At 48.0% G+C, this 26,756-nt stretch overlaps 1 protein-coding gene across 10 annotated transcripts; it reads right to left on the reverse strand.

Moving 5' to 3' along the window:
- Positions 1-5,832: 5,832 nt before the first annotated feature.
- On the reverse strand, positions 5,833-26,577 carry ANKRD16 (ankyrin repeat domain 16). 10 transcript variants are annotated; one of them, XM_068559835.1, is made up of 8 exons: positions 26,000-26,577; positions 23,896-24,116; positions 22,346-22,388; positions 19,260-19,368; positions 18,606-18,767; positions 17,084-17,162; positions 14,613-14,704; positions 14,463-14,539 (listed from the first exon to the last, which is right to left on the reverse strand). In XM_068559835.1, exons 1-8 carry the CDS (start codon positions 26,317-26,319, stop codon positions 14,537-14,539), a joined length of 1,029 nt encoding a protein of 342 aa, XP_068415936.1. In that variant the 5' UTR covers positions 26,320-26,577; the 3' UTR covers positions 14,463-14,536. The 10 variants fall into 10 exon arrangements, with proteins under 10 accessions (XP_068415972.1, XP_068415908.1, XP_068415936.1 ...); XM_068559871.1 differs by lacking the exons at positions 14,463-14,539; positions 14,613-14,704 and adding an exon at positions 5,833-5,870; XM_068559807.1 differs by having other exon boundaries at positions 14,412-14,704.
- Between the last annotated feature and the right edge of the window lie 179 nt (positions 26,578-26,756).

The raw sequence follows: 26,756 nt of genomic DNA on the forward strand, positions 1-26,756 counted from the left end.
CAGAAGGCACTGTGCCCCTTTCCACAATTCCTCTTTATGCATAATAAACTTAATTACTTGAATTTCAATTTTTAGCAAGTCTGATATACAATATTTTTCAATGCCTCATAAGCATTTTAATAAATACTAATAGTATTAAATATCCATTGTTGAGTTTGCTAAATAAACAATTTAATTTCTTAATATGACGTATTTTCTCACAAAAGAATAAAATACTTATTACCTACTAGGAGTTTAGCATCTCTGTTCTCATAATAATCCAAGTCCCCGAGTCTATCTTTATGTTTGAATAGGTGATGTGTCTGCAGCTTCTACACTTGACACTTCTTGTAGGGTAGCAGTGGCCCGGAGGATCTGCGGAAAAAACAGTCCGCTTCCTGTCAGGCCCCAGAGGAACTGAGAGAACAGTGAGGTAAAGTTACCAGCTTGCTAAATGCTGTCACGAACAAACAGACACCAAACCCTAGCACTGCCCTCCCACCCCATCCCTGGGATTCCCACACACTGTGACTAAACAGACCCAGGACAGGGAAAGGGAATTCTGCCTTTGATAAAAGCATCTGACAGAAATGAGAGTCTTTTGCTTTTTCAGGAAGGTATGTAACATTTGTACAAAAGGCCTGTTTACATTTAACTTTAAATTACAGAGCAACTGGAGGGTCTTAAAAATGACACTTTGGGGCTTCCCTGGTGGCGCAGTGGTTGAGAATCCGCCTGCCAATGCAGGGGACACGGGTTCGAGCCCTGGTCTGGGAGGATCCCACATGCCGCGGAGCAACTAGGCCCGTGAGCCACAATTACTGAGCCTGCGCATCTGGAGCCTGTGCTCCGCAACAAGAGAGGCCACGATAGTGAGAGGCCCGCGCACCGCGATGAAGAGTGGCCCCCGCTTGCCACAACTAGAAAAAGCCCTCGCACAGAAACGAAGACCCAACACAGCCATAAATAAATAAATAAATAAATATTAAAAAAAAAAAAATGACACTTTGGCTTGATACGTTTGCTTGTTTTGTCAATTCCCTCACAAAACCAGCCATGCCCAGTCCCTAGGACCTGGCAGCACCTAGCAGCCCTCGGGAGCAGGGATTCCGTGAGAGGCTCGCGGTTAAACGAACGAGTGATGAGAACGTGCGTGCAGATGGACAAGGGCAGGAAGAAAATATGAAAAAGTAGAAACACTGTATTTGTGTAATGAGAGTATGATTACATTGAATCCCCTAAAATTGCCTTTTGGTTTGACTATAATGCTATTAGATAAAATTTGGGTTACAATGTGCACCTGCAATTATACCCACTCAGTAGAACCCTATGTAGCAGTTGAGAAGTATAAGGTGTGCCTATAAAGTACTAGTATGGAAGGATGTCCAAGATATAGTTATGAGAAAAAAAGAAAGTGAACCCCCAAAAGAAAGTATTAAATTATGATCATAGTTTTTGTAGTACCCTCCCCTGCAAATGTATGTATTTGATTACATACATATAGATAAAAATCTGGAAAACTGCCCACTAAGCTGTTACCTCCAGTTGGTTCTGGAAAGGATAACAGGGAACTTTCACTTTCTGTGTTCATAGTTCTATATTGTTTGTGTTATTTGCATGCTTACACTTTTATTTTAATAAACATTTAAAATCTTAAGGCTTTTCTGCCCTTTTATGTTTTCCTGCACTTGATCATGTATTAATTTTGTATAGTTAGCAATAAAAAATTTTAAATCACCCATTTTATTTTTTTAGTCTTTTTTTAAAATTTAGTTTTTATATTGGAGTATAGTTGATTTACAATGTTGTGTTAGTTTCAGGTGTACAGCTAAGTGATTCAGTTATACATATACATATATCTATTCTTTTTCAGATTCTTTTCCCATATAGGTAATTACAGAATATTTAGAGTTCCCTGTGCTATACAGTAGGTCCTTGTTGAATAAATCACCCATTTTAGCTACACCTTTTCTGTCTTTGGTAATGGCATTTGAAAAAAATCTAATTCTTAAAACTCGTGCTCACACTGAGCCTGGCACAGACCCAATTCTAAACCAGCACTGTATTTAGCTTTTCACAAGTCACCAGGCTCTCTGATAGGAAGAGCAGCTATTCTATCAAATGGCAACTCCTTCCTCCCGCAATGAAAATGTGGAATCACCCAGCTATTTTCATCTGCGTAAATAATAATTTCCTTCCATAACCTGCTTTCTCCCTCTCCTCTCTCTTTCCTGTTTATCTGAGGGGAAGCTGTGTGTGCTGTCTAGCTGGACTTGGCCATCAGGAAGGATGGTGACCACCTCAGAGGGGATAAACTACAGGAATTGGTCTTATCGACAGTCATCACGTGAGATCTCTCTCTCTCTCTTTTTTTTTTTTTTTTTTAAAGAAGAGTCAACTGTGAGTCTTTGGTTGGTCCAGGAATCTGGCAATTCTGAGCCTGGGAGTTGGGTCAGTGGCTCCTGACACCTCATCTCCCACGTGGGTCGACCCAAAGGTGCTACTTCCTTCAGGAAACCTCTTCTTCCCTCCTGGGAGACAGAGCGAACAGAAGGTAATGATGGCTTCTTTCTCAGGGAGCCCCCTCTCAAATCTTTGCACTCTAAATCACAACCTCATCATAACTTCCTCTTATGTTACTCAGAGGTATTTTTCGAGCCTTCCTGTAGAACTGGGTATTTCGTTTATAACATAGCCTTGGATGTATTTACTCGCCAATCTGCCAGGGGGGCGATCTGTCTTGTGATTTGCCTGGTGAAAATATCTAGAGAATAGAATCTTGTTAATCGCTTGAAAACCACTTGTAAAGCAGAACTGGTTCGAGATGTTTTGTGGGTTTTTTTTTTTTGGTCCTTCCCTGTCCCTGCCCCTTCCCCCCACTTCCTCGTGGGTTAATCGTTTTGAAGGACGCTACTTGCCTACAGAGTGCACCACCCTACCTTTGGATTAAGAGAAAAGGGAAGATTATTGTTTATCCCTGAGGTCTGGGGACCCCTGTTCCATTTCTGGACACTGGCAGGTGGGCAAGGTCCCCACGGTAAACCAGCCGAGCTGTTGCAATGGCTCACAAAGCTGGGAAGTCTGAGAAACTCATGTCACAATCAGTTGCTCCTCTCTCCCTGGTCCCATTCTTCCCTGACATTTGGAAAAATATGGTGAAGATCAATTAACCCAAGCAATGCAGATACTGACTATAGAAGAGCCCCAGATACACGATCTCAGGCCCTGCTGTCGGGCCTGGCAGCCCGGCCTCTCCTGTGAGCTCCTTTGACTTGGCAAAACGAAACTGAGATGAAAACCAAAAGGCAAAGCAGGGGAAACGTGGTCGGGCTGTTTGCCTGCTGTCATTAGCAACCCACTTTCGATCCACTTACTATTTTGGACACCTGAATAGTAAAAGTGTTTGGTTATTATCATGGGGGGTGTCCTACGTGCTGAAAAAAATGAGTAAGACGTGTGTGTGTGTGTGTGTGTGTGTGTGTGTGTGTGTGTGTGTAGGGGGCAGGAAATGCACCCCACCGAGAAGTCAAGCTCGGTGCTGAGGCCAGTGAGAAAAGGTCAGACAATTTCTGGATTATGTTCAGGCAAATGGAGTGGGAAACTGAAATTCCTGCCTCGGCACAATTCTCACTGATATTTATGTATTTTTTTTGGCTGCGTTGGGTCTTCGTTGCTGTGCGCGGGCTTTCTCTAGTTGCGGTGAGCCAGGGCTACTCTTCGTTGCGGTGCGCAGGCTTCTCATTGTGGTGGCTTTTCTTTTTGTGGAGCACGGGCTCTAGGCACGCGGTCTTCAGTAGTTGTGGTACACAGGCTTTGCTGCTCCATGGCATGTGGGATCTTCCCGGACTAGGGATTGAACCCGTGTCCCCTGCGTTGGCAGGCAGATTCTTAACCACTGCGCCACCAGGGAAGTTCCCTCTCACTGATATTTAAAAGAGAGAAAATCTCCCAACTATTGGAAAGAGGTAGTGATGCAGCCTGATGCCCTCATGCAGAAATGCCTGGGTGACTGGACGTTCGGGGAGCGTCACACCCGTGACTAAGAGGGCAGGGCGCCAGCTGGGTTTTCAGACGCTCGGCTGTAGGGCAGACAAGTTATTGAACTTTGTTGAGCCTCCACTGGACTGGATGGGTTCTTTTTTTTTTTATGATGTGGACCGTTTTTTTGTTTTGTTTTGTTTTTTTATAGGGAACTCACAGCTGTTTTTTTTTTTTAATTGAAACACCTGATCCTTGGGTCATTTGCATTCTTAATTAACTAATTTATTCATTTTTGGCTGTGTTGGGTCTTCGTTTCTGTGCGAGGGCTTTCTCTAGTTGCGGCAAGCGGGGGCCACTCTTCATCGCGGTGCGCGGGCCTCTCACTATCGCGGCCTCTCGTTGCGGAGCACAGGCTCCAGACGCGCAGGCTCAGTAGTTGTGGCTCAGGGGCCCAGTTGCTCCATGGCATGTAGGATCTTCCCAGACCAGGGCTCAAATCCGTGTCCCCTGCACTGGCAGGCAGATTCTCAACCACTGAGCCACCAGGGAAGCCCTGGACCGTTTTTAATGTCTTTATTGAATTTGTTACAATATTGCTTCTGTTTTTTTATGTTTTGGTTTTTTGGCTGTGAGGCATGTGGGATCTTAGCTCCCCGACCAGGGATCGAACCCACACGCCCTGCACTGGAAGGCGAAGTCTTAACCACTGGACCGCCAGGGAAGTCCCTGGATGGGTTCTTAGACTTAAAACTCTAAGATCTGAAAAATTTTGACAATACTGTTCCCTGTTGCTATCGGGGAAACCGACACGACACAGTAAGCCATGCAGATGCTTTTAACAACAGGTTACAAACAAAATAACAATGCCACAGTGCCAACTCTTCACTTGGCCCCTTCAATGTGCCAGGCGTTGTACTCTGGCGATTCTGCCAGGTGGGTGTTGTGGCCTTTGTACAGATGAGAACCTTGGTGCAGTCTCCCAGACAGTGAAAGGCAGGGAGAGTTCTCTGCTGCCCAAGCCTGGTTCCTGGCGTTCATCCTACACACCTGCTCTGACTCGGCACGGGTGAGCTCGGAGGCACCTGAACATGGCATCTCGAGGGGCTGAGATGCCCACAGAGGAGTCACATGACTTTTCACGCTGTCTCTGTCCCTGGTTTGTGAGACGGGAAACAACGGGGCCACTGCTCAGCAGAAACTGCCCAGCAGAGGCAAGGATGCTCCGTGAACTGGAGTCTCACTTAGGGTCAGCAGACCTGGCAAGTGAAAACCCGGGACACCCACTTAAACCTAAATTTCAGATAGACCACGAATACTTTGTTAGTGTAATTATATCCTGCGAAATATTTGGGACATATTTATACTAAACAGTACCCGTGGTTTGCCTGAAATTCAGATGTAACTGCATCTTCTCTGGCAGCCCCAACCTCACGACATCGTATCGTTGCTGTGGACTCTGCTCAGAAAGCCCACAAATCAAAATCACTTCCATCCTTCGAGGCCCAGCCCAGATAACATGTCTTCTGCGAAGCTGTCTCCTCTCCCGGCCCCCAGCACACTGTGCCTGTCACGTAGTCACGGAACAAGCCTTGCTCCTCTCTCAGACATCAGACTCGTGAGGGTAGAGGCTGGTCCTTTTCCCACAGCTCCTCACTGTGGAATTCATTCATTCCACACTATGCCAACCGCAAAGCAGATGTGGATGCTGATCTTGTGGGTTTTCGTTTCATAGGAAAGCACGGCATTATCCGGGCAGTTATGAACAGCTGCGTGAAGGGATGGGACAAAGTGCTGCAGAAGGGCTGCTCTGAGGCTGGGGTCCGGCACGGCTTCTCTGGGGGGTGGCGCTCAGGGGCCAGGATGAACAGGAGGAACCCACACGACAAGTCAAGAGAAATTTCCAGAAGACACTGAGGGGTAAGAAAATCTGGTCAGTTTGGGGAACTGAAGGCAGGCCGTCGACATGGAAGTGGGACCCAGAGAGAGGTTTCTACGTGGTGGGTGGCGTGGGACCGAGCTCCACCCCAAATGAAGATGGTGAGTTGGCGGCGGGTAGTGGGAGCACGATATAACCTGTTATAAGCTTTTCGGGCTGCTTGTGAGAATTACACAAAGGGAAGCACCAAAGTGGAAGCAGCAAGACCAGAGGCCATTATAGGAATTCAGGCGAGAGAGACATGGGGGAGGCAGCGTGGAAAGGGGCTCACTTGCTGTCCCACCTGTTCTGGAACTTGTCCACTCCCCCCAAGAAGTGGAGGCTGTCGCCCTTGGTTCCTGGGTGAGATTTTCCCAGCTGGCCTTGACGGATGGCAGGTGGGGAGGTGATGCTGAGTGACTTTCCCAGGCAGGTAGGGAAAGGCAGTGTGGATTCTGCCCACCCTGCCCTCCCCTCCCTGCATGCTCACCCCTGGGACCCCAGTCTCACTCTGTGAAGAAGCTCACACCAGCCCATAGGGAGAGGCCTCCGGGGGAAGCCCCTGCGAAGACCTGTGGCCGCCAACCAGCCACATGGACACCCGACGAGCCACCCGCCGTGCCTGGTCTGAATCCCTGACCCTCAGCATCCATGAGCGCAGGAAACGTTGCTTCGCACCGTTAGACTCTGGGCTAAGATGTCGCGCAGCCATAGTAACTGGAACAAGAGGATCCTGGTTGTAACTTGGGTGGGTAGCAGGGGACCTGGAGAAAAGTGGACCCACGGACCCACCTGGGATGCTGAAAGGAGACAATGTTAACAAGACGTAGTCATGAAAGGGAGGGAAAACGTCTCAAGTAGGAAGATAGGAGGAAAGGCCCAGATGGAACACATTTTTTAAATCCCTCTTTACATTTTGAATGGTGCATGCATTTCAGCTTGAGAGCTTCATTCGTTCAGTTTAATAATTTGATCCCTGGTAAAATGCAGATTACTCAGGGACTGGTAAAATTTGAGTTTTTCATTCATTTATTAACATCTTAGCATGGATAAAGATTTTGAGATGAAATTTTCTTTTCAGTAAAGAAAATGGAGGGGGACTTCCTGGTGGTCCAGTGGTTAAGACTCCACGCTCCCAATGCAGGGGGCCCGGGTACGCTCCCTGGTCAGGGAACTAGATCCCACACGCATGCTGCAACTAAGAGTTAGCATGCCGCAACTAACGAGCTGCCAAGCCACAACTAAGGAGACGTGAGCTGCAACTAAGGAGCTGGTGAGCCGCAACTGAGGAGCCTGCTTGCCGCAACTAAGACCTGGTGCAACCAAATAAATAAATAAGTAAATTAATTAATTAAAGATAAAAGAATGATTAAAAAAAAGAAAATGGAGGCACCTGAGGGCCAAGTGGGGAGATGTCCCCAAGGAAGGAAGGAGAAAGAAAATTCGGGACACGAAATACAAATGATGCCTCCATAGGGCGTCAGCCCTGACTCTTTATCCTGCTGCTGTTACCTGGGAAGATGCCCGCAGCTGACATGCATGTGCTTACATGTGCCGGTCACCTCAAGCACGACCCCACTGAATCCTCACGGTGAACACGGAAGGCAGTGCCACTGCCACACCTTCCACCAGGAGACCGAGTGCAGAGAGGGGAAGTAACTGGCACAAGGACCCGTGCCCGCTCCATGCAGGACAGAGCCTGCCTCTCCCCCCATACCGTTTGCACAGGTGGCCTCTTGTGTCTGTACAACGTCACGCATCTGTGAATGAATGGGCTGTGCTCTGCTCCTCGGGACTTTAAAAACTGGGGTTAGGGAGTGAGTGTGTGTGTGCGTGTAGGGTGGGGGGACAGGTGACTGCACACAAACAGCCCTCATCAAGGCAGCTCTGAAAATGGCAGGAGGCAGAGACCCCATCTGGCCCCCAGCTTTGATTCTCTGCCCGCTATCACGGCTAAGCTGTGGCCAGCGGGACGGGAATGGAAATGATACCCCTGCCTTCCTTTGTTTTTAATTTTAAAAAAAAATTTAAAAAATTTTTAAAGGTTTTTAAAAACATTTATTTATTTTTATTTATTTATTTTTGGCTGCGTTGGGTCTTCGTTGCTGCGCGCGGGCTTTCTCTAGTTGCGGTGAGCAGGGGCCACTCTTCGTTGCGGCGTGCGTGCTTCTCACTGCGGTGGCTTCTCTTGTTGCGGAGCACGGGCTCTAGGCGCACAGGCTTTAGTAGTTGTGGCTCGTGGGCTCTAGAGCGCAGGCTCAGTAGTTGTGGCGCACGGGCTTAGTTGCTCTGCGGCATGTGGGATCTTCCCGGACCAGGGCTTGAACCCGTGTCCCTTGCATTGACGGGTGGATTCTTAACCACTGCGCCACCAGGGAAGGCCCTACACCTGCCTTCCTAAAACGGGGGTGCAACTCCCTTTACAGGCTGGTGAGCAGTCTTAGGGCCTGGACCACTGACACCGGGGGTCTGTCTGTCCCCAACTGTCCTAACCCACCCTAGGTTGGCTTTGCCCAGGCTCTTACCTGGGAGAGAAATACACTTGTGTTTATGCCTCTGTTATTTTGGGTATTTGCTATGGGAGAATTTATATTGTAACTAATGTAGGCAACAAAGGAGGTGTGAATAGAGTCGATGGAAGCTCTGAGAAGGAAAAGTTATGTGTGTAAATGTTTTATTGATCTTCCCTCCCCACATGCATGCATATAAGGTCAGGAAGGTATTTTTGAGAAAATATGGGATCCACACTCATGGAGCAGATGGTCCATTCTTCTTTGCTTTTGGAGTACGTGTTTTTCTTTACTTGCAGACCTTTCTTACTAAGCGATTTTTGTTTCAATCTAATGTTAAATGATTAAATTGAGCTAGCTAAGCCCACGTCAGCTGGGAGAATGGGGAGAGAGTGAGACCAGAGCTGTGGACCAAGGGACAGGGTAACCTGCAAGCTGGACTTTGTTCCTAGGTCTTTTATGTTCATCTGAATCTTAGTTGATTGTGGATTTTCAGCAAAACGGGGAAAAATAAAGTCCATGCATGCTGTAGGCTGGCACAGGTGAATGCTCTAGAATCTGAGAGGTGCTCTGAAGTTATCAGAGACTAATCCAAACAGACATACCCCACTGCATCCAGGCGGTGTCTTTCCACTCCAACCATTTTAGTTAGCCTCTATGTACAACCATATCTATTCAAAAGAGGTTTTCTAAAAAAGGAGATATAGGGGCTTCCCTGGTGGCGCAGTGGTTGAGAATCTGCCTGCCAATGCAGGGGACACGGGTTCGAGCCCTGGTCTGGGAAGATCCCACATGCCGCGGAGCGACTAGGCCCGTGAGCCACAATTGCTGAGCCTGCGCGTCTGGAGCCTGTGCTCCGCAACAAGAGAGGCCGCGACAGTGAGAGGCCCGCGCACCGCAATGAAGAGTGGCCCCCGCTTGCCGCAACTGGAGAAAGCCATCGCACAGAAACGAAGACCCAACACAGCCATAAATAAATAAATAAATAAATAAATAAAATTAAAAAAAAAAAGGAGATATATAAGAAATTATCTCTGCAGTGCTGTAGTCTGTTTTTTCTTCACTTATAAATGCACGCCAAAAATTTTAGTTACCACGTGAATTTTGTGTAGAGCTAATTCACTCAATATAAAAAAGGCTCTTACAAATCAAGACAAACAACACAACAGTCAAATATAATGCAAGACGCTGATTTCACCAGTGGTCTCAATCAATGGCCTCCCAGTATCCAGGCTCTGGGCGGTGCCCTCTGGCGCATGCTCTGCTTGGCAGGAGGACTTGCTTTGGCTGATGGGATGGGAGTGTCTGCACACACAGGGCAGAGACAGAAGGGCGCTGGAGTCTCTTTTTCCTCTGTTCAACCCCTGCCACTGTCAGGAGAGCAAGCCTGGGCCAGCCTGACTGAGGAAGAGACCCACACAAAGCAGAGCCGACTCCATCCTGCACGGCTGGCTCAAGCGACAGGACGCCACCCGCCCGGCTCAGGTAGGATCAGCAAACCACCGGAGGACCTGAGGCCTCTGGAGAAATCAACAGTTGTTTTCTAAGCCGCTGAATTTTGGGGTAGTTTGTTTTTGACTAGGTCATAGGTAACTAATGCTGATAAAAACTGAAAAAATGTAAATGGCCAGTAAATCAATCTAAAGATCTTCAATCTGATCCATAATTAAAGAAATGCAGGATTACAACAGTGAGATGGTATATCAAGTTAGTAGAAATTAAGAATGTGGGGACTTCCCTGGTGGCGCAGCAGTTAAGAATCTGCCTGCCTGGCTTCCCTGGTGGCACAGTGGTTGAGAATCTGCCTGCCAATGCAGGGGACACAGGTTCGAGCCCTGGCCTGGGAAGATCCCACATGCCGCGGAGCAACTAGGCCCGTGAGCCACACCTACTGAGCCTGCGCGTCTGGAGCCTGTGCTCCGCGACAAGAGAGGCCGCGATAGTGAGAGGCCCGCGTACCACGATGAAGAGTGGTCTCCGCTCGCCACAACTGGAGAAAGCCCTCGCACAGAAGCGAAGACCCAACACAGCCAAAAATTAATAAATTAATAAATTAATAAAAAAAAAAAGAATCCGCCTGCCAATGCAGGGGACACGGGTTTGAGCCCTGGTCCGGGAAGATCCCACATGCCGCGGAGCAACTAAGCCCGTGTGCCACAACTACTGAGCCTGTGCTCTAGAGCCCACGAGCCACAACTACTGAGACCATGAGCCACAACTACTGAAGCCCACGCACCTAGAGCCCGTGCTCCGCAACGAGAGAAACCACCGCAATGAGAAGTCCGCGCAACGCAATGAAGAGTAGCCCCGGCTCGCTGCAACTAGAGAAAGCCCGCGTGCAGCAACGAAGACCCAACGCAGCCAAAAATAAATAAATAAAATAAATACATTAAAAAAAAAAAAGAATGTGGTAGCACAGCTCTGGTGATGGTGTGTGGGAATCAGGCACTTTCCCAGGTGGTAGATTTTATTTTATTTATTTATTTATTTCAATTTTTTAATTTGTTTCAAAGTTAAACTCAGGACACATTGACTTCATAGGAAATCCACTGGAATGTTTTTCTAGGCTGAACACCTGTTTCCCCTTAGTCTCCCCTAACAGAGCATGTACATGCTAATTACTTTCATTTTGCAGTCACTGCTGTCCCACCCCTACCAGTTATACCAAGACCACCTAAACCGTGTGTGTGGTATTCTGGATGTTCTTAGTTATGCCCTAATTTCAATAACTGAAAAAGATTTTCTGCCATAAGCTGTCACTTGAATTCTTTGGCTATTTTTGAAGTCCAAAGAACTCTTAAATGATTCTCCTTTGGGGGGATTATTTTACAGGCATTAGCGACTAGTCCCTGGGGCTGTGCTGATCTCAGGTGGTAGATGTGCTAAGGTATTCCAGCAACACCGAGTATGGTGGGTGTGTGGATTCAAACGCCACCTCCTCTTTATGGGATTTCCTACGCTGCAGGACCAGGAAGATTATAAACCACGTTTCCTGGGCTCCCTTCCAGCCACACTTCTGGATGTGAGTTGGATTCTGCTAACTGCAGAGCCTGGAGAGGCGCCCTGATCCTGCCAGCAGCACCGCTGGTCCTCAGGCCGCCCTGGTAACCGGGCGAGGAACGCCTGGAGCAGTGAACCCTGAACAAGAGGTAATCACCACTCTGCGGTGTTTTTCATCTTGTTTCATGTGCCCCCGGAATGCCACCCACCCTTAAGTATGCTCTGAGTCTTCCAGAGATGGGGAAGAAGGAAAAAGAGGTTTAGCTCACACCATGAGGCTGGCTGAAATGCCTGCGTCCACGCTGAGGTTGACGTTCTCGGGCCAGAAAAGGCCCCGTGGCAGCGCCTGGGTGGCTGATGAGCGTAAATATTCCCCAGTGCTCTTCTCAGTAAGGCCCTGGCCTGTCCATGTTACAAGGTCAATCACCTTTCTGGGGGATGTTACAAATGCTTTCCCATAGGTCTTCTTCATGCAGGCCAAGCAAATCCTACTGTCACGGCTCAGGTCAGAGGCCAGGCCCCACTTCTACCTAGTTTTTCTCGATAAACATCACATCCCTCTCTCAAACTGGGTCTTGAACCCTCTACACCCTTGCCGGCTTATGAAAGCAATTTTAACAAGTCTACAGACTGTCAAATGTAAGTTCACATTGTTATTCACGATGGTAGAAAATGTAACACACGTGTTCCACCAACCCCACTCCCTCTAAATACCGATGTCAGTTGAGGTGTTGGTGTGAGTCCACCTGAAGCTGTCTCCTTACCCTCCCTCCACTCTCCTGTGCACCTGGAGCTTGGTCTCCAGGGGCTTCTGGTCCCCCTCCCCCGCCTCCCGCAGGACCCGCTCCCTAACCCTTTTAGTCGAATTTGACAAAGCTTCACTGGTTATCCCATCTACATCTCATCTTAACGAGACAAAATAACCCCAAAATGACAACATAAAAGAATAAGTGTGGACAGTCATACGATGGGGCATTAGACAGCCATTAAAGTAAAAGGTCACAGAATTCTGAAGAGTATTAGGATGTGCTTGAGATGTAAAGTTGGGGTAAATCGCACATACAGCATCATCTCAACTATGTACATTTACAAAGACTAGGAAGAAGTAAGGGTGGTCATTTTAGGGCAGCGGAATGATCGGTTTTGTTTTCTCCTTTACTTTTTTATATTTTACAATGGGCTCTAAAAAAAAAAAAAGCCTGGGCGAATAAAAGGGACATTGCTCTGTGCCGCCACCTGCTGGCGGATCTAGGAACGGCAGGCTGGATAAAGTGCTGCTCCCCCTGAGCAGAGCACTCATTTTCTGGGCGTGAGTTTTGTGCTTTCTTTTCCATGTTGCAATCCCTTTTCTACTGTTGTCTTGTAAATACTTTCTTGTATAACTTTTTCTGGTAATGTGTGTTGGGTACCATTTATTTTCAAATGACAGCAATTCTTTGTATCCCTTCCAGCCTCTGCTCTGACCTCTCACGTAGATCAGCTGTGCTCTCGGAAGGACCGGCCACGGTCTCTGGACTTGGGTCGTGGACGAGGTGCTGGGAACCCTGGTGAAGGTGGCGGCCAGCATCAGCGGTCAGCGCCCTTGGTCACGTCAGAGCCCCGACGGCTGCGCGGGGAGTGCATCTGAGGCGGCGCGGGAGAAGAACTTGGGGGGCTGTGGCAGCAGCGGTCTGGATGTGAAGCCGAGGCCTGAACCAGGGAGTCACTGTAAGGATGGAGCCGACCAGACTGGCCGGGCCTCCTGCAGAAGGAAGGGACCCGGGGAGGCGGGATGAAGGGCGGTGTCACAGCTCAGGCAGCAGGCGCAGAACGTACACAGTTTGGGGGAGACTAGGGTTGTTTTTACAATTTTTTATTTTATATTAGGGTATAGTTGATTTACAATTTTTTTTTTTTTTTTAATTTTAGGGGGAAGTTAGGTTTTGAGCGAGTTGAGTGTGGGGCAGCCTTGCAAAAACGTACAGCTGGAAGCAGAGGGTCAGGGCTGGAGGGGCTCAGCGGTCAGGGGGCAGTGAGATGAGAGTGGATGAGGCGGGTGGAGGCACACTCAGCACAGCGACAGTGCTGAGTGGGGACAGAAGCGTGTATGGGATAGGCCCTGACAGAGGCGCTCATGACAGAGACGGAAAAGGAAGCTCAGAAAGGAAAACCCAGAAGCGTGTTGTCAGAGGTGACAAGAAACGAGCTTCCGGAAGGTGGGAGTGATTGATTGATAATTGAACTGAAAGGATCAGTAACATGAGGGCTAAAGGCACGTCACTTGATTTGGCAACTGGGTCCCGGTGACCTAGGAGCAGCAGTGAGGAAGCCGGGCGGCAGGGGCCGGCAGTGCCCATGAACCGGGAACCAAGCACAGGCTCTTCTCTAAGGAGGTCGGGATGAGAAAGGATGCTTGAGATGGAGGATAATCAGGAGGGGCTGCCCCTTGTAAGAGCCAGGGATGGAACGAGACTGGCCAGGAAAGGCACTCAGCACAGCATCCAGGACACAGTAAGTGCTCAAGAAACAGAAGTTATCGTTCACTCGTTGGCTATCTCATGATCTACACCCTTACCATGTGCCAGGCATTGTTCTGGGCCCTGTAGATATAGTGAGTGAGCAAGACACACAAAAACCCTGGCCAAGGAGCTTACATTCTTGTGGGGGAGACAGACAACAGAGAAAATAAATAACTCAAGACAGATGGTATATTCCACAGTGGTAAATGCTATGGGGAAAACATGAACTAAGGGAAGAAGATATAAAATGTTGAAGGAGGGAACGAAATTCTAGATCTGGTGGCCAAGGAAGGGCCCCACTTTTAAGTAAAGACCCAAAGGAAGTGAGAAAAGGACCTATAATTAGGAAGTGAGGGAATAATACTAATGATCACCACCATTGTCATTAGCATTCTCAATATATTACTACTGCGGTAATAGGTTGTAATTATATCATCACCACTGTCTTTGCCACAGTGAATGTTACTATCATCACTGGGCTCTCTGGCTCTCGAGTAGCTTTGGCAGCAGCATCCAGCAGCCCTGTTCACGCTACAGGGGCGTTTTCAACGGAGAGCCGTGTACTGGAGAACCAAGCATAACCCGATGGACCATCATCATGGCGAGTGTGTAAGGCAGAGGCACAGCTCGGGTGGGAACACACCTGTGTGCAGTCACTGCAAAGAAAAAGCTGCTTCACGTGTGTGTTGAGGGGAGAAGGGCAGCCCCAGACCGGTCTTTCTGTCCCACCTGCAAGTAGGGATGCACGTAACAGGCCATCCTCAGACGCAAAGGCAGGGACACGAAGACATCTCTGGAGCAACAGGAAATGGTAACTGCAGCTGGAGGAGGTGCAGATGGAGACAGTGTGTGATTCAGAGGTTCCAGTCGTGTTTCTACCAGAACATTTATCTGGTTGTTAGGGATAAAAATCAGCCAGCACCACCTGGGAATAACGGAGAACTGGACATTCCTGCTATTTGCCCAGCCTGGCACGATGCTGAGAACAGGGGTGAGGGCGTGTGACGAGTTCTTACCAGATGACACTGAACGAGGGGACTGGGTCTTGCTTGTGATCGATGCAAATGCTTTTTTAACAGATTGACTTGGACTAATAATTATTATTTGCATATAAAGAAAAAAAGAAAAGGAAAAGAAACAGGAGAAGAATCCAAATGCCTGAGGACTCATCCTTTCTTCAATCTGTTTAAGTTGCTACAAAATTTTTCAAAGTTACAATGTCGAGTGTTTCACTTCTCCACAGCCACAAGCTTCCGTGGGCAGGTGGCAGGTGGGACAGGAAATGTGACCTGTGGGACAAACCCCATTTTTCAAATGAGGTCGTGGAAAAGCTTTGTAAATATCTTCAATGCGTTTTGAGATGCCTTTATTATCCAAAGGGAGCCAATACAGAACTTGTCATTAAAAAAATAATAACCTCAAGATTAAAACATTATAGCTCAAGTAGCAGTGCTTAGACTATAGAAACGTTTCCATTCCTTGTAAATGTCTATGTAAACAGATCCCAGCATTTCCTTGCAGGCTTTGAAGCCAAAAGTTAAACCACTGCAATGCCAATGAAAAGCCTATGAAAGAAGAAAGTATACAGGCCAATTATGTTTTACCGCTCAAGGCAATAGGAACTTGCTATATTCTAAATATTATTATCATGGCCTCACCACACACTCTTTATTATAAAACATTTCACACACATACATAACAGTATGTACACTGTATTTTCATGCTCCTCTAAGGATTCCAGACACCGACTTCATCAACATCATCTGACTCCACTGGAAGGGCAGAAAAAGTGGATGAGAGATTATGGAAAGATTCTGACTGTGCGATGTGCAGTCATACAGCCAGGAAGACAGCCGCCTCATCCCCAGGGAATCCGCCACCAAAGCAGGGAGTGCAGGAGGGGGAGGGCAGAAAACACTGGCTACTGGCCCATTTCACTGCATCTGCGAACGGATTCAAGCAGCAGGACGTGAATTACTGTGGGTTCACTGTTTTCCTCTGGAAACGCCCTCAGCTGTTGCACTGTGGTTGAAGCACTGAAGGACGTCCGGACTCCGTGTGAGCTGCTGAGCCAGGGTGCCCGTCATGTCCGGAGAGTCCCCGAGCCCAGAGCACAGGAGGAACTTGACGCAGGCTGCGTGCTGCCCCGCGCAGGCCAGGTGCAGGGCTGGGTGGGGACAGAGGCACCCAGCTCAGTGCATCACCTACAGCAGTACTGACTGGAGAGCAGGATGCCCCTGATAAAAACACTGACTCTTGCAATTGCACAGATTTCATAGTTCTGTATTCTTCCCTATGACTTTGCCTATTCTGGATCAAAACATTTTTCCTTTTAACCTGACTTGGTCACAAATGGTTTTAAAAGCAACAAAACCAGTTGGAGAGAATTTGAGAGACTTGTCTAAAACAACAAAGTAAGTTAATGAGAAATAGGAGACTTTAAACAGTACAGAAGACATTTTCAAAGTTTTGTGAATTCTCTGTGTAAGTAAAAATATCACCATGAGTAAGAACGACGTAACAGAAACAAAAAATGCTGACACATCTTCCCATTCTGGTTAGAAATTGGCGCTGAGGGTTTCTGATGTGCTGTGAGCCATGATCCTGGGTCCTGCTCCCCTGTCGTTAGGAGAAAGTTTGTGTCCTGGGACTTAGTGACCTTCCTCTGCAGCCCTGGAGTGAGTTGTGAAGCATCACAAGGTCCTGCTTAACCCTCGCAAGATGGTCACTGGTGCACAGAGTGCTAATGAGAAGGTTTATTCTAAAGTCCAAGTCTAAGGAATTAGCTCTGAAAATATCTTTCTGAGCCCCAAATCTAAAAGAATATAGTGATTAAGGTTTTAAAATACATTCCGTAGAGAGAAGACCTATGAAGAATCTATGTAACACCTGGGGAGCTGGTGTGATCATGGATTAAGACAGAAAGTGCTTTGAAGTCACATACGCTGTGTGGTTTAAAATAATAAAAACAACAACAGTAATACCAGCAGCAGTAAGGAGTAGTAGTCATCATCGTTACCATGGTAACAGCAGTTCTATAGCTTTGCAAATGGAGGAGGTGCTTTTTTAAGGAAAAGTTGCTGAGCTACTAGAGGAATAATTTTAAAAGTGTAATGATTTTAACATAAAAGTCCATTGTTTACATTGTTTACATTCAGTTTACTAATAATTTTCAAAGCACGTGTAAAATGAGGTCATACCTGATCGATTTCTTTCGTCCTTGGCGTTGATGTCGGCACCCAAGGATAAGAGTGTCTGGATTGTGCTTACGTGTCCTTCCTGAGTGTTGAAATAAACTTGTTACCACTGTAATGATGACAAAAGCAAGCCTTAGACACAAACTCTAATGCACATTAGGTGCTTTTTCTAAAATACTCGACTGCTGAAACTGAATTTTCGTATCTAAAGGAAGGCTTGTCACATTACTCTCGAAATTCAGCATAAATCATTAAAGATGTAGGTGACGTTTAGTTATTAGAATACATATGATCAATTTTGTAGCCAAATCACTGACCACTATGGTTGGGTTTCCCTCAGTGTAAGGAGTATAAATCTTGTGATTTACTCAGAAAACACAATTCTAAATCTCCCAAGCAAACACACTCTTTGCTAAATCTTTAGGGGAGAAATAAGCTGGAAAAGAGTGTAACCTCCCCTGGATGGGATTCTTATCATAGCTGGCATTGTCCTTTGTGAAGCAATCGATATACCTTTGTTCAGCCAGTTAGCCTGTCAGTACCTGCTGAGACTGAAACCAAGGCTGCAGGTTCAATCTTCCCACTCACTTTTATCCCCGTGACCACAGACCATGCCCTTAGCCCACCCTCAACTGTATACCCATGTTCTCAAAGGGGGAACACAGGCAGGAGAGTGCAGTTCACCAGAAAAATGTTTAATCCTGTTGCTAGAAAAACAAGTAAAGGCAGGCGGCTGATAATATTAAAGATAGTGGCTATTTTTCTAGCGAAAACTTTTGTGTGTCTTCAATACATCATACATCAGAGAGCCCAGTAAATGCAATTCCCTTTTCTTACTTAAAGAAATCTTCTGAAATCCAGTAAAAGAATAAGGAACTAGGAACTTCATACGATGGATTTTTACAGCTTCAAATAACATTATTCCTGAAAACAAAAAAGGGCAGGAGGGAACGTAGAGCCCAGGCATTACATGGAGTAAAGGGCTCTTCTCAGTTTTTACCCAGAAACACATAAAGGCAGGTTTCCTTTTTTTTAAACAATACACTACTTTTTTTTTGTTTTTTAAATTTTTATTTATTTATGGCTGTGTTGGGTCTTCATTTCTGTGCGAGGGCTTCCTCTAGTTGAGGCAAGTGGGGGCCACTCTTCATCGCAGTGCGCGGGCCTCTCACTATCGCTGCCTCTCTTGTTGCAGAGCACAGGCTCCAGACGCACAGGCTCAGTAATTGTGGCTCACGGGCCTAGTTGCTCCGCGGCATGTGGGACCTTCCCAGACCAGGGCTCGAACCCGTGTCCCCTGCATTAGCAGGCAGATTCTCAACCACTGCGCCACCAGGGAAGCCCAAGGCAGGTTTCTATTTAAAGGGACACAGGGCTTTAGAATCATGACCATTTTAAGAGCATGTCATGGGCAATTTCTTTTTTCCATAGAGATCGAGCGAAAGAACCACGACTACAGGGTTGCTCATCAACAGGGTTAGGCAAGCCTCAGGAAGCAGGAACACTGTTCTGGAAAGAAACAAACCTTAGCTGCGTAGTGAAGTGCTGTGAGGTGGGTGGAGGCTGCTCGCACATCTACGTTGATGCCAAGCTCAGAGACCAGGAATTGGATGGCCTCATCCTGCCCAGTGACTGCTGCCCGGTGGATGGCCTGGGCCCCCAGGGAGTCCTCAGCAGAAACGCAAGCCTAGAGGTTGGGAGAGACATGAACAAAAGTAAGGAGCAGAGATACCTGGGTCCATGGACTTCTGACATTTTGGCAAAACTCTGTGGTCTACATACATTTTCCTGGGCAGATGATACATATGTAGCTTTTGTCAGATTCTCAAAGGATGCTCTAACCAAAAAAACGGTTAAGATTCAACACTGTAGGCTAAAGTGCCAAACAAATAGAATTACTGGGGAGAGTCTGTTGCTGTTATTATTATGAAACAGCTACTGTTTATTGAATACTTATTTTGCTAACTGCTTTACGTACATTATGTTATTTAATCCTTATAGTAACCCTGTTTTACAAATGGAAACACTGATGCTTAAAGAGGTAAAGGGGACCTCAGAGGAGGGGATGTGGCAGAGCTGAGATGTGAACCCATGATCTGAACAACAATGCTTCCTGTTTATCCCATGATCTAAAACTTGTAGGAAGAACTAAAGGGATAAAACCAAACCATTTCCATACCTTGTGTTTTTCAAGGAGCAGCCTGGCTACGTCGATGTGTCCACACTGAATGGCGTCCATGAAGGGTGTGAGGCCACACTTGTCTCTGCAGTCCGGTTCATACTGGCACCTAGAGCCCAAACACAAAGTAACAGCTGGGAACAGTCACCGCTTCAAACCCAACGGTGCTGACTCTTGACCACCTGCCTCATAGATGATCCGTGAGAACCTGGAGTGCTTGCCCTCCTTCCCCACCTCAGTATCTGTACCGAGCTCTTCGAGAGCAGGTTGGTTTCCCCAGCAAACCTGCTCCTCCTCTAAGCTTCTCGTCACATTTTAGGGACTGTGATCTCTCCAGCTTCTCATGCAGAGCCTTGAAGTCACCCCTCATCCCTCATAGCCGATCTATTACCAAAACCTCTCAATTCTACATCCAAAATGTTAAACAAAACTGTATCTTTGTCTCCATCTTTGTCTTCACCCCTTAAGACCAAGTCAACAGGGCCTTCCCTGGTGGCGCAGTGATTAAGAATCCGCCTGCCAAGGCAGGGGACACGGGTTTGAGCCCTGGTCTGGGAAGATCCCACATGCCGCGGAGCAACTAAGCCCGTGTGCCACAACTACTGAAGACCGTGCGCCTAGAGCCCATGCTCCACAACAAGAGAAGCCACCGCAATGAGAAGCCCACGCACGGAGGGAGGGAGACGCAAGAGGGAAGAGATATGGGGATATATGTATATGTAACTAACACACCATTGTAAAGCAATTATACTCCAATAAAGATGTTAAAAAAAAACCCAAAAACCCACGCATCACAACTAAGCATAGCCCCCGCCTGCTGCAACTAGAGAAAAGCCCATGTGCAGCAACCAAGACCCAATGCAGCTGGGAAAAAGAAAAAACAAAGACCAAGTCAACAGGAAACAGCCTCCTACCTGTTTTTCTCTCTTTGGTTCCGGACCAGCCATTCTGTTCTCACCACTAACAGAGTAATCTTTTCACCATGTAATTTGGGTACCTCCTCTGCTGGTTAAAACCTTTAACTACTTCCCAACCACAAAGGACAAAGCCTAAAACCTCAATATGACCTCCCATGGTCAGGATTATGTGATATCCACTCACTTCTCCGGGATCCTCTGGCCCCTCCTCCCTGTGCTTAAGGCGACCCCCCTTCTGTCCGGTCCCACTTTCTTCTCGGTCCCACAGCCTATCCGTCTTTCTTCTTCCGTTCCTATTGCTTCATGGTCCTACCTCCTTCCATTCCTACCCGTCTTCCCTTCTCCCCAGTCCTCCCTTCTTCCGTTCCTACCTTCCTCGTGGTCACACCTGTCTCCCCTTCCTCTCGGCCCTACCTCCCACCTGTCCCATCTTCTTCTGTTCCTACCTTCAAGGGTCCTGCCTGTCCCACCTCCTTCTGCTCCCCCGGGTGCCAGGCTCTTTGCTGCCTTTGCACTTGCTGGTCCCCTCTGCTTGGAGCATCCTAGTGCCATTCTTCACCTGGCCAACTCCAAGGCATCCTTCCAATCTCAGCTTCAGGAGGACCTCAGAGGCCCATCTTCTCGCCCAGATCTACAGGATGACCCCTGCTCCCGCATAGCACTGTGGACCTTCCCTTTGTAGTATCATCACCATTTGAAATTTTACGACATTTCTGCGATTGTGTGTCTATACTCGGCTTCCACACTAGCCTGCAGGCTGTTAGGGAAAGAACAGTGTTAACTGCTTATCACCCAGTGCCTAACACACACAGCAGGTGCTTAGAAAACATCTGTTGAATGAAGGAAGGAGTATTTATGACCGCAGGCATACAGTCCCAACGCGTAGGAGGCAAGCCCTACACAGTGATGCTTTCGGGGCACTGCATTAGGCCTCCTCTTCTTCACTCATCGTCTCCTAGGTAACCACTTCCATCCTATGGATTCAATCGTCACTTCTATGCTGACGAGGCCCACTCCTGTATCTCAGCCCACACCTCTCCTCTGGGCTAAAATCTGTGTCTAACTGCCCGCTGGATGTCTCTGCCTGGGTGTCTCACAGGTACATGTGACTCAACATGCCCGAAAGTGACACTGCCAGCTTCTCCCCAAGCCTGCCCCTCCTCCCCAGGTGTCATCTACCTCGGCAGGTGGCACCAGCACAGCACCAGCTGCTTAAGTAAGACACCTGGCCGTCATCCTGGACTTGTCCTTCTCCCTCATTCCCTTTGTCCCTTTATTCACCGAGATCTGGTGATTCTACCTCTCAAGTGTCTCCAGACCTTTCTCTTCACCCTATAGTCAGCATCGTGGTCCAGCCACCACCATCCCTCCTGTTCAACTGCAACAGCCGCCAGACTGCGTTCACAGCACCCACGCTTGCTCCCCCTCCAATCCATTCTGTTTTGCAACCGGGGGATCTTTGAAAAATGCAAATCTCTTATTATTCAGTGGTATCTTATACGCTTAGCACAAGATCTGGAATCCTCAGGTGGCGCCCAGCGTCCCACCGGACCTGAATCGCCCTTCCTCTGCAGTCTCCCCGTCACTCTTGGGACACAGCACGTGCCTATCTTCTTTTGGTCTCTGCCGTGCACTGTGTTTGTCCCCGGCCCTGAGCATTCACGGTACTGTCACCCCTGCCTGGAATGCCCCCTCCACCCTGCCCCCCATTTTCAGCCTCCTCCAGGTCATAGTGTCAGTGTCACTGGGGCCAAGATCCCTCACCCCTAGGCCACGTGCCATGTTGCTGTGGGGCCCTCACAATTCCCTGTAACACTCATCAGACTCACACGACGTGGGCAGCGTCTGTCTTCCCTGCCCGTCTGTGAGTTCCAAGGGTTGGGGGAGAAACCACATTATCTTGTTGCTGTGGTAGCCCCTGCGCCTGGTACAGTGAGTGCTGAGTGAGTATATGAATGTCTGTTGAATGAACAGATAAAAGGCTAATGTTTCCCCAGGTTTGTTAGCTATTTTTGTTTCACCTTCTTTATCTGCTTAAGTCTTTTGTTCATGTCTGTTTTGGTACTTTAGATTCTTTATGAACATTTTGTCTGAGCTCTGATATTATGCAGCACTGATATTAACTGTCAATTAGCAAATATTTTCCTCAATCTGCTGTTTTGTTCTTACCTCTGAAGAAGCATCTCTACTGCCTCTGAACAGCCATGCATTGCTGGGTGGAGAGAGTTGAGAATGAGAGCTTTTTAGCACAAAAATAAAATGCTTCTTCCCTCCTGGCACCTCTCTGTGCCCCATCCCTCTAGCTGTAACTTCCAGGAAAGAGTATTAAGTTAGATACATTGCCACCGCCCCAGAAAAAGACAAATTTAGCTGGATGAGTGGTAAAGGGCGATGTTTTCACTTAACAGGTATAAGGCTCACACTTGATCATCTTGTCTTTATGAGACTTTGATGGCAAACTTTCAATCTTAAACCTGCCTCCTCACTTTCGTGCTACGAATCCCTAGGGCCAGTCAGTTTTTGCCCAAGAAATGTAAAACATTTTAAGAGTAATCCATGACAAAATAACCAGGAATTTAATTCTTCTGCTAGAAATAACTATCCTCTATAATAAAGATTTCGAGGGAGTTCCCTGGTGGCCTAGTGGTTAGGATTGCGAGCTTTCTCTGCTCTGACCCGGGTTCAATCCCTGGTCGGGGAACTGAGATCCCACAAGCCACACAGCGTGGCCAAAAAAAAAAGATTTTGACTATCTATTCTCCACTATTTTGTGTGAATGACTGGGCACTGACTGTTTCTCCACAACAGCAGGGTAGTTCGTCAAACAATTCACGAGCAAAGAAGTTTTTCCACTCATGTGCAAAGTTTTATAAAGGATTCTTTGGTCCCTAACTGTGGCCAGAATAACTGTGTGCCTATCTCCTCAATGACATCATGTCACAGGTATTGATTTCTGAGAAACCTAAAAGCCCTGTATTCTAATTCAGTGTGCTACCCAGAGGGCTAAAGATTATGTTCTAAATGTCTTGATCTGGACTCTTGGTCTACTTAATGCCCCTTTTGTCTTATACCGCTGCGCTTTTGCTTTTAACTAAGATAATCTACAAATACACAGTTCAGAGTTAAGGATAATTACTCCAAACAATGAAAAATGGTAGTCCAGATTTATATTCAACATTGTCACTAGATAAGTCACACCCACTGAGCCCTGGTATTTAATTATAAGCACCTATATTTATTTAAATGGACAGCACCATAGTAGGTACTGCTGAATGTATAAGGATAGTCCCCTTTCCTTCTGCTTTTAATAATGTCAAAATGGTTGTGAAAATAGCAGCTGTAGCTGTCCTGTGCTCACTGCGTGTGGAGCACGGAGGGCCTTGCATGTGCCTTAATCCCTACGACCTTGTGATACGGGCATCATCATTATCATTATTTTGTGGTTGAGAAAACCTGCTCAAGAGACTAAGTTCCTTGCCCAAGGTCAAAGACTTAGTAAGGAACAGAACCAGCCTACCATGTAACTAACTGGGGAGGAGAAGACAAATGTATGCGAAAAGTCACCTAAAACAAGAAAGAAGAGCATGTTAAGGGCCGGGTGACATTGGTTTTAGAAACTAAGTGCTTGCCAAAATACCCCAAAGCTGCTCGTATTCCTTGCCATTTCCCCAACTCCTCGCTCCCTGGTGGGGGGCATCCCGCACAGCTCTGGGCCATACCTGCTGTGTGCAGTGGGGTTCTCCCGATCTTGCTCTCTGTCTTCCAGGCAGCTGGGCAAACAGTGAGCAGGTACTGGAGGATCAGAGGGTCGCCTTCTCGGCTGGCAATGTGGAAACTGTTCCAGCCGTCTTTGTTCTTCAGGAGTGGATTGGCGCCGTGCTCCACGAGGTCCTGGACCACCTCAAGATTCCTCCTTGTGCAAGCCATCATCAGAGGAGTCCTAAGGTCAATCGGGACAAGCTGTCAGACGGAAGGGCGGCTGAAGCATTAGAAGCACTCGACCAGGGCTTCAGAAAAATGCACACCATTGGCAGAGACGGAAGACCTTGAGCACTCGGGAGTCTGGGAAGCAGGAAAACAGCTTTGGCTGGCAACTTCCCTGCCTGTCGTGAGGGCCCTGGGAGGATTAACAAGGGGAAAATGACTGTGACGTGGGTGCCCCTACAGGTGGGGAATACTAAGGAGGCAAAGTTGTTTCTGAACTAGTTTTTAGTATGGTACTGAATTGGAACAGAACTAGTCAAAATCACAGACAGTTTGTGCTGAATATCTGCATAAGAGGTACTCTGCTGGACTTACCCCATTCACCTCAATCAGTAACCGATTATTAAACTGTCTGAAAAGGAGTTAAAAAGAGCATTTGACATAGTGCCTTGCCGTAAGGAGCCTACATTGGTGGAGCAAATGAAACAGCGTGATTACAATAAGGTTCTGAACTGATGTGTGTCCACAACTATGGGACAGTGAACTACATCACCATCAACTCCTCTTCTCCCACATCAGTGATTTTGTGCTTCTGCCTTCTCATCTGCTATGACTCTCGGAAGCAGGGGCAGGTCTTGTTTACCTCCTGTCCCAGAGGCTGGCCTAGCTGGAGCTCAACATAACTACATGGGTCTCAGCCAGGATCTGTCCTCTGAGACTGCTTTGATATTACTTAATTACCAACACTATTTTGAATTTTTTATTTTTGGTAATGTAGTAATGATAGTGAATGAGAAATCAGGAGGGAGACACCCAGATAAATGAAGGCTGGAATCTTCAAGAAGTGCTTCACAGAGGGAATGGATCCAGGGAAGGGACTTGAGAGAGCCAGCAAGGTGAGAACAGGCAAAAATGTCTCACTGTAACTGCACTTCCTAAGCACACAATCAAATGAAACGTGCCCTTTTAACGGTTGTTTGGGAAGACTGTTTCCTTACCCATAGAACTGGATAAGCATAAGAAAATCAGTTTTGTGCTTAGTCACAGCCAAAGTGCAAACCTCAAAAAGTCACCAGATCTACGCCCCCCCTCCCCATGCCAGTGGGCAAGATGCACTTTGTTTAGCTATCTGGCTGTCTGATGTGTTCCTTATTTATATCAGATCAGGAATCCCTTGTGGATCCATTCAGGAACTTCATTATGTTATGAATCTTCAGATGTTCATAACCTCTAAGGAGGTGGACAGACATAGTACTGAAAACAATGTGGATCTAACACAATGCAATTACTTTGTGTGATGGTGACAGGTGAGCATCGTTGACTGTGGAGGTGGTCATGCAAGGCTACACATGTGATAAAATCACACAGAGCACCCCCCCCACACACGTGTACGTATAACTGGTGAAATCCGAGTAAGTATACTGATTGTAGCAATTGCGGTTCCTTCTTCTTGTTACCTACTGTGGCTGTAAGATGTTAACTTTGGGGTAAGATGGGGGAAAGGTGCATGGGACTTCTCCCATGTCTTTGCAAATTTCTGAGAACCTATAACTACGAATTTCAAAGTAGAAAGTTAAAACAATGTTACTGGTGAAGTAATCATTTAGCTAGATGTTCCTAGAAGAACATCCCGCCCTGGTGCTCATGCTATACGTAGGACATATAGACAATTTGTAGTTTGCTTATATTCTATCTGATCATGTACTTTACTGTTCTCTGCTCTATCGTGGGAGGCAGTCTGGAACAGAAGATCGGAGCAGTTAACCCAACAAGGGTAGCAACAATGTTCTGCTCAATAGGGGAAGGCTGAGGGGCTACGTCGTGGAGGCCTACGAAGGAGCGGGAATCTACGATTCTGCGGGGAATGGTGAGGGTCTCTCTGCAAGTTCCGCCACCTACCAGTCGGCCTTCTTCAGGCAGTCGACCGCGGCCCCTCGGCCCAGCAGGTACCGCACGCAGTCCCGGTGGCCCATGGAGGCAGCCTCGTGCAGAGGCCGCTTGTAGTCTCGGTTGGCGGCCTCGATGTCCAGGTCCCAGGCCTCGACCAGATAGGCCAGGATTTCCCGGCGGCCGTGGCGCGCGGCGCAATGCAAGAGGGTGTCCCTGGCCGGCCCCGCGCAGCCGGCGCGCCCCGCAGCCCGCAGCTCCTCCCGCAGGGCACACAGCCGGCCTTCCTGCACCAGCCGGCACAGCCGCCTTGGGTCCGCGGGCGCTGACATGGCCCCTGGCTCCGCTCCCGGCCCGCCCCCGCCCCCCAGGGGCCCTTCCCGACCCTTCCCCCGGACGCCTCGGCCTCGCCCTGCCGGCTCCGCCCCGGGCGGGCGCTCAGGTCTCCGGCTGAGCACGCGCCCCGCGGGCCGCCGCGAACGCACGCTCGGAGGCTGCCGTCCGCACTGGTTTCACTTTGGGGCGAAACATTACGTGAACCGCGGGACCGCAGCTGCAGGTGCCGGTCACACGCAGCGCGGACCCGCCAAGACGGGGTGGGGCCTGCGCGTCCCCGCCCCCCGCAGCCTGCCCCGCCCACGGCCTCGGCCCCGCCCCACCCCGACTGCCGCGGCCCCTCAGTGGGTCCCCGAGCTCGGAGGAACTCTGGGAAAGTTTCTGCTCGCCTCTTCCGCCCTAGCGGAAGCAGGACGGGGCGGAGCCCGCTAGC

Source organism: Eschrichtius robustus, chromosome 1 (genome assembly GCF_028021215.1).
Source record: "Eschrichtius robustus isolate mEscRob2 chromosome 1, mEscRob2.pri, whole genome shotgun sequence".
NCBI lineage: Eukaryota > Metazoa > Chordata > Mammalia > Artiodactyla > Eschrichtiidae > Eschrichtius > Eschrichtius robustus.

Coding starts and splice junctions, on each gene's coding strand:
- ANKRD16 (XM_068559787.1), bottom strand. CDS start 26,319: ATGTCAGCGCCCGCGGACCCAAGGCGGCTGTGCCGGCTGGTGCAGGAA. Junction 22,389..23,895: donor AACCCCACTGCACACAGCAG/GTATGGCCCAGA, acceptor CTCTCCACCCAG/CAATGCATGGCTGTTCAGAG. Junction 19,369..22,345: donor GTAGAGATGCTTCTTCAGAG/GTAAGAACAAAA, acceptor TTTGGGCTCTAG/GTGCCAGTATGAACCGGACT.